At 39.6% G+C, this 10463-nt stretch overlaps 1 protein-coding gene across 1 annotated transcript; it reads right to left on the minus strand.

Annotated features, from left to right (window-relative positions):
- Positions 1 to 1268: 1268 nt before the first annotated feature.
- Positions 1269 to 10463, minus strand: LOC106533188 (sodium/potassium/calcium exchanger 1). Its single transcript, XM_014029429.1, has 5 exons — positions 10136 to 10463; positions 7054 to 7311; positions 6872 to 6961; positions 3942 to 4108; positions 1269 to 3854 (listed from the first exon to the last, which is right to left on the minus strand). Exons 1-5 carry the CDS (start codon positions 10307 to 10309, stop codon positions 3605 to 3607), a joined length of 939 nt encoding a protein of 312 aa, XP_013884883.1. The 5' UTR covers positions 10310 to 10463; the 3' UTR covers positions 1269 to 3604.

Consider the following 10463-nt stretch of genomic DNA (forward strand, 5'->3'; position numbering starts at 1 on the left):
CACACACACACACACACACACACACACACACACACACACACACACACACACACACACACACACACACGTTTGTTTCTCGACCCCGTGGGGACCTTCCATTGACTTCCATTCATGTTTTTTTAGACTTTACAGCCTAACCCTGACCATATACTCTAAAATTAACCTCACAGAAACTTACCTGACCCTAAAACTAACCTAAACCTTGGTCCTAAACCTAACCCCACACCTGTAACATGCATTTGGACCCGTGGGGACTTCGGTCCCCACCTGGCTGCTTTTTTTTTTTTGTAAAAAAAAATACCCCATGTTGCAGGAAAAACCCGTCCACACACACACACACATACTGACTCTTTGACCAACACTCAATAGTTTTTCAATAAAACCACACATTGCTCAATGTTAAAAAAAATAATTATTGCAGGAAAAATTGATAATTTCTATAGTAACATTACATGTTTGCATCCACTTTGACCCAACAACATGTAGAATAACAGGAACAGGACAACGTGACATTTGGTTGGGCTTTCCTCACAGACAGGAACATTTTGCTGACACACAAAAATCCTGTTTACGCTAACACTAAACATGAACAAATACAAGTCTGGTTAAATACAGAACAGTGGTAAAGACACATGGTTCAGGAAATACCGAACAGAAAACCTCAGCTTGCATTAAGTTCTATTGAATTTCTGTGAGTGAATCTGAAACAGCTGGAGCTGAAGAAATAGATCTAATAAACTAGTGTCACTTCAGGAACGCACCACGGTTAGCATCATGCTAAAAGGAGCAAAAGGAAAACTCCACCCAGAAAAATCCTTTTTATGTTTGTGTTGTGGTGGCAGAATTACAGTTTAGACACAAATGTCATTAAATTAACACCACTGTGGAAGAAAACAGTCATCCTGAAACATCCACAGCAGCTACATCTGCTACATCCCACACGTTTTTTTTAAATTATTTTGAACCTTTTTGGGGAAATCTGAAAAATAACAACATAAACCAACATTTTACAGATTAAGCCTGTTATTTTGTTTATAGTCCATCCACAAAAACTGTTAGGAGCCCAGGTGTTTGAGTTATATATGGTATTTATATGAACATCATGGTGCAATCATATTTCGTTGATGTTGTTTTTTCCTCATCTATCCTCGCGTGGTATTTTCATTTTTCTTTTTAAAGGTAGCGRGACCCCTGTTGGTTGCCGCATGACCTTTTCACCTGTTCCCCCATGTTTTTGTCATGTGTCTTCTTGAATGGGTGTTAATAAATGTAATTTCTTTGTGCTCCATACAATGGCAATAAAGGCATCATCAATCAATCAATCAATCAATCAATCAATCAATCTTTATGAGAATGTGACCAAATCAATTATTGTCTCTGCATGGCTTCATCCCAAACAGCTGACAGGATGGACATGTGACTCAGTGACCCCAACAAGCCTTTAGTGTTTGTCCAAATGATGTATGACCCTGYAACTCTCCACCTATCCCCAGAACGAGTCTTTAAGATGAGATCTGGAGCATCAAGAAGATGTTCAGAGTTGATAGAGTATGTGCTGAATCAGGCCCTGATTCACTCAGAATGAGCTGTACCCGTTTTATCAACTGCCTCAGATAAATCAATACATTGAAGATCATTTCCAGAGAAAAACCAATTTAAAAACTTGGCAAAAGCATATTTTTCAATAAATGTCAAACATAAGAGTAGTCTTTAAAGAATAAAGCTATTATAGGTATTATAGCATAGAGCGGGTTGAACTGTATTTGACTTACAGTAGATGAGTGTTTATAATAGCAAATCTCTGCTGTTGTATTATTTGTGGTATCAATGCTGAAAAGTTTGTGAACCAATTTTCTAGATCCATTTGATGTTATTTAGTTACTGTTTTATCTAGCTTATTGTGTTTCATATTATGAGTTAAACGAAGCTGAACAAAAAACATTTAAAAGTGTCTTTGATACACCTGAAAATAAACTCCAATGCTTAAGACCCACTTTTTGAGAAGGYAGTCTCTACAGTCACTAAGTGTGAGTTTCTTGGTTTGAGGGAGTTTGTCAAAACATGACTGATCTGTTTGAATTTTATGGGAGGATTTTGGGAATGACATGATTGGTTGGATATGTTGGATGAGGTTTGAAGAAGACATATTCAGTTGGATGAGCGCTGGGCAGCTGAGGGGATGTGTAGCTCGGTCGKAACGCCCWGAAAGCAGCTATAACTTTAAAAATTAAAAATCATTTTAATCKTYACTCGAGACAGGAAGGTGCTGGCKACCCAAAATTCAAACAATGTACACGTGGAGGGATGTGTAACAATTCAACATTGGTCAAAACTGCTCTAACACGAAAATGATCACTATTTTTGAAAATGAAAATATTAGTTGTAACTTGTGACAGGATGGTGTTAGTTGAACCAAATTTGAATTCAATAAATTATATTTAGATGTTCACAATACTTTTACTGTAAACATTACTTCATCTTTTAACTTGCCCCACAAGACAAGTCAACTTGACAAATTGCAGTTAGGTCAAATCCCGCCCACAACACGAACTCCACCCACACTGCCAGGAGACTCCCCCTATGTACTGCAGAGACCCCTACTTGCACTTTAATATTTCTGTTAAATACACTAAATGTTCAACATTAATCATTCGATGAGAGAATAAATTATACTTTTCCTGACATGCTTGTCCTCTTTACCTGAAGACATTAGAGCAGCATATTCTCCTCTTGTCATCTCTCAGAAGACAGTAAATATTAGAGGCTAATTGTGTGTCTAAAACAGTGATAAACTTTGAAAATGAAGACTTTTCCACAAACAGTAACTTCCATTAATAAGGACAGTTTTGGCTCAAAATAACTTGATTTAAATGTGGGTAAATGTTGGCAGCTCAGTTCAAGGCACACATCTCTCTTTCCAAGAGATTTGAGAATTAGATGTAAAGTTTGAGCGAACTCTTAATTAGCACCTGCGACAACGGCACTCTCTTCTGATAAATCCAGGCCTGAGACTTCACCACAGCTGTGACAAGCTAGATAATATTTAGCATCATGTTGGAATTTCAGCAAAACACTGTATGCTTACAGGAATCTTTACCCTAGCAAGGGGTCAAGGAGATGCTCCAAACCTAAAGCTAGGGGTCAAGGATTCACCCAAAGTGTTCTCGAATTCTTCTTCGGATCCATTTTTCTCTCACCACCTTTGGTCTCAAAAAAGGTTGATCAAATCAAAAATGAAGGCTTGTTTGTAGGGTGGAGTTTCTCTTCATTAATATATTGTCCACTGTAAACTCACCTGTTTAACCTTTTATATGACTGAGGTCATCTACTTGTGATACAAACGTATGTTTATGGCCTGAAAGGCCTCTCATACATGGGAGTTTTTTCTAGTGGTGCACACAAGGAATTTAAACACCAAATAATTTGTTAGTCTAGCTAAAAATTTACTGTTTAGTACAAAGTGGATGTTTTGACCTGCTGTGTGGGATGTTTTATGGGTGATGACATAAAGGGGGTTTGTTTTGTAAGTCCTGTTGGGGGTTCAGGGTGTAAAACGTTTGGGAACAAATGACCCTCTGCAGTTCAAGAGCAGAATCTCGTCAGCTCAGATGGAGACGGGACAGACGAGGATGCGGTCCTCCAGGAGGACGCTGAGGACGAGGAACACAAAGTACAGAACAAACATGGTGACACCCAGCATTTTGCTCATCTTCCAGCGACACACAGCTATGGAAATGATGACGAAGAGGAGCATGAGGAAGAGCAGCACYATAGCGCAGAACAGGCCGTTGGAGCTGACAGTCACTGGTTTGCCGTTGTGGAGGAAAGTATAAATGAGCCACGGGATGGGAAGTCTGAAACAGACAGATTAGCACATAAACTACACCATGGTCATAAACAGTAAATCTAATTTCCAGTCACTGACACACAGGTTCACTCACCCAACAGTGATGTCGAAGATATTACTGCCCACTGAGCTGGACACGGCCATATCTCCCAAACCTTTCCTGGCCACAATCACACTGGTGATCAGGTCAGGGATGGACGTCCCTGCTGCCAGGATGGTCAGACCCATAATCTCCTCTGAGATGCCCACAGTCTCGCCCACCTGCCAGAGCAAAAACAAGGAAACACCATATTCCACCAGCTGGAAGAATCAGAGAAGAGGTTCCAAAGATTCTTCTGTAGTAAAAAATGAATCATGATTATTGTGCTGTGCAGTTTTACACAGTGAGTTGTTCTGAGCTGTCAGCCACCACTGCTCACTAGATGGCACTGCTGTGCAGAACAGGGCTGAAGAAGCAATGTATTCTCAAAGTCATCCATTATGTGATTTCAGCTTACATTTTTTCATGGTGGAGAATCCTGCTGTTCAGATAAACGGTTTTTGGTGATGTAAAATATGTTGTGTATCACATGTATTTATTGAGATATTTCTCATGTTATGTGGCTATGAGAAGACCTTACACCCTGATGCATGGCAGCCAGAGTTGTGTAGTAACTACTGGTAGTTAAATTTWCTCAGTAACATTGTCACATGAAGTGCGTTACAGCTGCAGGCAGCAGGAAACACGGTAAAACTCAGCTGTTGTTACTCAGTTACAGTAGACTTTTTAAAACTTTGCAGCACTGTTTATAATTGGACTGGTAACCGTGAGCGGCCAGTTTGTTCAAAAACCTCCCAGTATATCTGATCATTTTAGACTGCGCCATCAAGCTATTTGTTTCCTAGACACTCCTGTGTGCCCTGCTGCCTTTGTTTCTCAGATCCTAATGACTGCACTGTAATTCAGTTTTTTTAAAATTTCTTTTACAACACATTTAAATGATGGGACCAGGAATCTCTCAGAGAGATCCCTATTAGAGGGATCTTGTGCCAAAAGGTTTGGCCCAAATCTGAGCACCAAAAAGGGAATCTGAGTTTAGAACCACTGGATCTCCCCAACAGTTTAATCTGATCAGATGGTTGCACCCATTGATAGATATTACTAGATTGGGCATCATGTGACCTAAGCGTGCTTCGCAAGGGGGATTTTTATGCATTGAGCTAATGCTGATGCTAACCATTGAAATCAATGAGCAGAACGTAGCGRGGTGCAAACAAACGCTTTATAAATGCACAAATGGTTCAAATACTTTGCTATAAACTGCAGAAATTGTTACATGTTTACAAGAACTAATAAGATTATGTTTCACAGGTAAATACTATGCATATTTAACAAAAATGTATTATTTTAATCACAAAACCTGTACGCTAACATTAAAAAGCTTCAGTGTTCATGTTTAACCTTATTTAAAATAGATTTTATCTTTTGTCAAAGATTATTTACTGATAAAAAAATATGTAAATATGAACTTTATTGGATTGTTGACTAGTTAGACTACATAATAATTCAGAAATTATGTAGAGCCACTAATGACAGAGAAAGCAATGTAATGATTGAACATCATAAACATTAAATAGTCATGTTGTCACACAGGCCGGTTTCTATATTCAGTTTTTGTGTGCTTTTCAACATTTCCAGACAAAAAGGAGAAAGAAAATGTGTGCCAGCTGTGAGTTGGCTTCAGATACAGCCTGCATCATTATGAAGCTGAAGAATAATATTTTTTTCTAAAAATAAATTCATTAAACAATTCACCAGGCCAAGGTCCGACAGGGCCAGGGGACCCAAGCCCCACTGGGCAGCCACCGGGCCGAGCCGGCACATGCCCAAGCACCCAGCCCCGGACAACGAGAGCCACCAGCGGGCAAAGGCACAACCCACCAGAGGGCAGCGTGGCAGGGGAAGCAATGGGCCCTCAAATGATCCCGAAGAAGGGGCCGCCCAAGTCCCAGCCCGACAAAAATCCAAACATACACAAACACAATCCCACCCTCATCCTCTCACCCACTCATTCAAGACACACAAGATGGACGCCAAATTCCACTCACATTCCCCAAAACATACTCTATACCCCGCAGATCCAGGATATGCACCCACCCCACTACAAAGGGCAGCTCACATCCGAACCCAGGAGGTAGACCCCTTCAATCCCCTTCAATTCTTAGCTTTATTTTGAACCATAGTTTGTAAAAATCGAGCAAGAAATAAGAAACTTATAAGAGATTTTCATCAGGATGACGCCTCACAGTCCGTTGACATCCATTCATTTTGTTGAGGCAATGCATAACAGAACTCCAGTGTGTGCACGTCAATGTAGCTAGCAACACGCTAGCCACGCCGGTGGTTGCACCAGTCAACACCACCCTAGGTGCTTTTCACAAGGTTGTTGCTGGTTCCTATCTGTAAATCTCACATCAGAGAAGGATTCACATGTCCTCATTTGAGCCAGAAGACCACTTCACATAGATGATCAGAATAAAATACACAAACGCCAGAAAGATCACTTTACCTAGTGAGGAGGAGAAACCAAGTTACACTGTATTTTTGGTAATTGAATAATGTCCCTGGTTTGTAGAGTCTAATCAGGCTTAAAGCAATGCAGATGTGCGTACGCCAGCCCTGGAGTTGACGTAGGGCTGCGCACATTTCCACGTTCAGTTGAGTTTTGATATATCTGGAGTTTTGCGTGGAAAATGGCGTACYCAAGGTTTTTGTGTGTACGCACCGTTGATACATGAGGCCCCTGGAGAAAACCCCATACGTGCACAGAAAGATCCCAGAACTGGAGTGGGGATTGAACCCAGTTCCTTCTTGCTGTGAGGCAACAGTGCTAACCATTGAACCACCGTGTTGCTGTGCTGGTGATAGTATCATTTTGGCAGTACGAACTGATGAATGTTTAACTCGCGTTTTGAAGCCATTTTTTTACTGAACTAACAAACAACTTCATAAAATCCAGAGTGAGAGAGGAAGAGTTAACCCACCTGATGAGCCCACCACACCATCAGATAGGAGAAGACGCCGATCCAAAAGATTGAACCAATGAACGAGAGGATAAAGAATCTCTTGGACGCCTTTAAAAAACCAACAAACAAACAAAACAAATCTTTAACATGTCTTGTTTACAAACATCTACAAAGTGATGAAGACGAGCGCTGGTGCTCACCGGGTTTCGGACGTCCGGCAGCGTGAGCCACAGCGGGAGCACGATGGGCAGCAGGAACAGGTAGCTGGCCTGTTTACGAGCGGTTGGAGGCCACTGTAAAGACAGCGGCTCGTTCTCCTCTTCCTCCTTCTCTTCCTTTTCTTCATCACTGTCTTCATCTGTTTCCTCGCCCTCACAGGAGTCGCTGCTTTCCTCATCACCACTTCCTTCCTCTCCGCTACCCCCCGAGCCGTCAGATCCCCCCGCTGATGCTGCAGCCTGTGCAGAGGAGCAGACTGTAGTCTTCCTCAGTACTGAATACTTTACACCCAGGCAGCCAGACTTTCTGAACATCTGTTAAAGGTTTTAGCTGATTTTCACTCACTTAAGGTTTGGTTCTGTAGTCATTACACAATTTGACACACAAGAATATTCAAGAACAAAATAAAACTTGGTGTTTTAACATGGTGCACACACTGTGTCCTTAAAATGTACTGAAAGCTAACAGAGGAAATATTATCTTTAAAAAACTATATTTAGCAGTTAGACATCATGTTTTGAATAAAAAAAGAAAAAAGTAATAAAGCAAAGACCTGACAGGGGACTTCATGGGGTGGGGTAGTTGCTAAAAGGCCTTTTGTCGGAAAAGAAAAGTCAGATAAGTTGAATAATAACAATGAGCTGAACTGAAACTGAGTGGCAGCAGGTCCAACACAGAGCTCAGACCAAACTCAAACACTTCACATAAAATGCTTGTTCTGTTTCCAAAGAGGACAGCAGAAGTCTGTAAAACACGGTGGAGGTTTTATCATCATCTGGGGCTGTATAATATCTGACTGACAACAGCTTTGTAGTGTAAATAATCCCAGTCACACTGCAGAAACAGAAAACAACAGCTGAACAAAAGCACTTTGTCATGAACTGGACTCGTCAGAACTCCTATCTCAATATTTCCGAAACTCTAAAACCATTTTAAGAAAATAGTAGAACAAAAAGCTGAGAACATCCAAATAAGAGCCTCTGAATTACATAAAGAACCATGGAAAATATTTCCAAACAACTATTTCAAGAGCTTTTCAGAACACCCACACTCACCCTCCACAGGACAGTTTTTCCTGTGTAAAGTTATTGCAGTTAGCCCCTGGCTACAGCTAGCCTAGCGTTAGCTATCACATAAATGCATAAAGTGACCAATTATTTCTGTAATTTACATCATCTGCTACACAATCACTTGGTATTTTTATTATCAGCAAGAATATAATGATCAGCAGAAAATATTTAGTGTTTTTATCAAAAAGTATAAAAAAATTGATTGTATCCTAAAAAGTATTGAGTTTAGTTTTTAGAGTAATTTCAGCATAAAACAGAGCTTGGTTCATGTCTGAACTCTTTAATTTTAAAAGTCAAATGATGAGACTACTGGATCACAACCACTAATAAAAAAAATCCTTATTTATTAATGTTATTTCATGATGTTTTCTTTACTTTTTAAAGCTGACTGACTCCAGGCCTATGACTAAAGCAGAAAAAAGTCAAATGCCATTCAATTCACTGTTAGTGGTTAACATATATAGTAACATAATTGCACCTGTTCAGTGGATTAGTTGTTAATATTCTTAGTTTTAAACATGTTTTAAACAGTTGAATCTCATCATTTATTGGCACAATGACATGTTGAGTTACAAATAAAACTAAACTAAAACTAAACTAAATAAATGTAAAATGTACCACTAAAATCATTGCATGTTATGAATTGTCACATTAAATATTTATCTCAGCCACAACATTGAGTTTTAAAACAGGATGACACAACTAGTTGAATGACGAATCTGCCTAAAATAATTATTTAATCAAGTGTTTATTTGTCTAAGTAATAAGTATGTTTAACAACCTGTTAAAATACACCAGAGTGCAGGAAATGGCATCTATTTCATTCGAAATTTTCAGGGGGAGAACCCCCAGACCCCCCACCAGTGTGTCCCCCTCACTTTTAAAATGCTTCTGATGCCTCTTCACCTACTGATATGCAAATAGCAAACAATTAATTTTTCATCCTTAATGTTTATGAAGCACTTGACTGCTGTTTATGATCCTTTCAGGAAATTATCCGTGAACATCTACGACTTATCCACTGTTGAAGTTAATTCAATTAAAGATGGCCACCACAGCTAACTACCCTTAACCAACACAAGCATGGCTGTAACTCAGTCAGTTTTAAATGTAATAACATTAAATGTGTTGCTGAGAGTCAGTTATAACATACACTGAGAGATAACACATCTCACAAGAGCTTACAATACTGCATTAGTGCACAAAACCTGGTTCAGAAGTTTTACCAAAACAAAATTTAGTTCCATCCCTTCTCATCATAAAATCATCTTAGTTTTTTTTCCTTTCATGAAAGGAGGAAGATTAATTTTATTCCTTCAAGAAATGCTGTCTTTAATCACATTCCAATAACGCACATAGTCTACTACGTTCCTGAACATTTAAACAGACTGATCACCTGTGGTTAAAGACCTCCCTACTGAAGACTTACCGTTTTGATAAATCCTATAGTTAGACTTAGGTTTCCTGAACTATTCTTCATTTCTGCTGCTGTAGACTTAGACTGCTGGAAAACAAACTGAGCACATTTCCTCACTCTGCTGTCGTCTTTAGTCTCTCTTCTCTACATGTTTATTGTAATTATTTCTATCAATGCCATGTTTTCTTTGTCTTCCAGGAGAAAATACATAGTTGCTTTTTCCTTTCAAAAAACTGGAAAACCCAATAAAAGTGCCATGATGACTAATAAAACAATTTGAGATAAAGAAAGGAAATTTTTTCTGCTGGACTCAGGGGACGATAATAAAAGCAGAAAAAATGAAATCAGTTAATTGACTGAAGTCTGAGGAGARGTTAGCCCTCTCCTCTCTGCTGATCAACATTTATTTCCCAATGCTGAGCTGTAATTAGGAAGWGTGATACTGAAACATCAAGTACGCATATTGTTGGGTTAATTTAACAAAGTCTACTCAGACAGGACTGTTTTGAACCAGACAGAAATAACTATCATCACATAAAACCTCCTGAGATTTGAAGAAGAGAACTTTCTCTCCACCTTGAACTCTTCAGTTTTCTCRTCACGTGTTGCAGGCTGTGAGGTGGAGGGTTCAGCTGCTGCGCCTCCTGCTGCTTCTCCTGCTGCTCCTCCTGCTGCAGGCTGCTCACTCTTTGGCTTCTGACCGTCTGAAAAAGAGCAGGAAATAAAAGCTGAGGTGCAGGACTGAGTCATGTTTTCTTCTCTTTTTAAACAGTAACTACTGCAGATTTATGGGAGACTCGTCAYTCAGTCTTAGTTCAGTCAGAGAGTGAAGGCGTCACAAAAACAACCAGACTAAGATTTAAGGTTAAAAGGAAAAAAATTGTATAGGTCCTCTGGACGGGTT

This window comes from Austrofundulus limnaeus, unplaced genomic scaffold (assembly GCF_001266775.1).
Source record: "Austrofundulus limnaeus strain Quisiro unplaced genomic scaffold, Austrofundulus_limnaeus-1.0 Scaffold900, whole genome shotgun sequence".
NCBI classification, from domain to species: domain Eukaryota; kingdom Metazoa; phylum Chordata; class Actinopteri; order Cyprinodontiformes; family Rivulidae; genus Austrofundulus; species Austrofundulus limnaeus.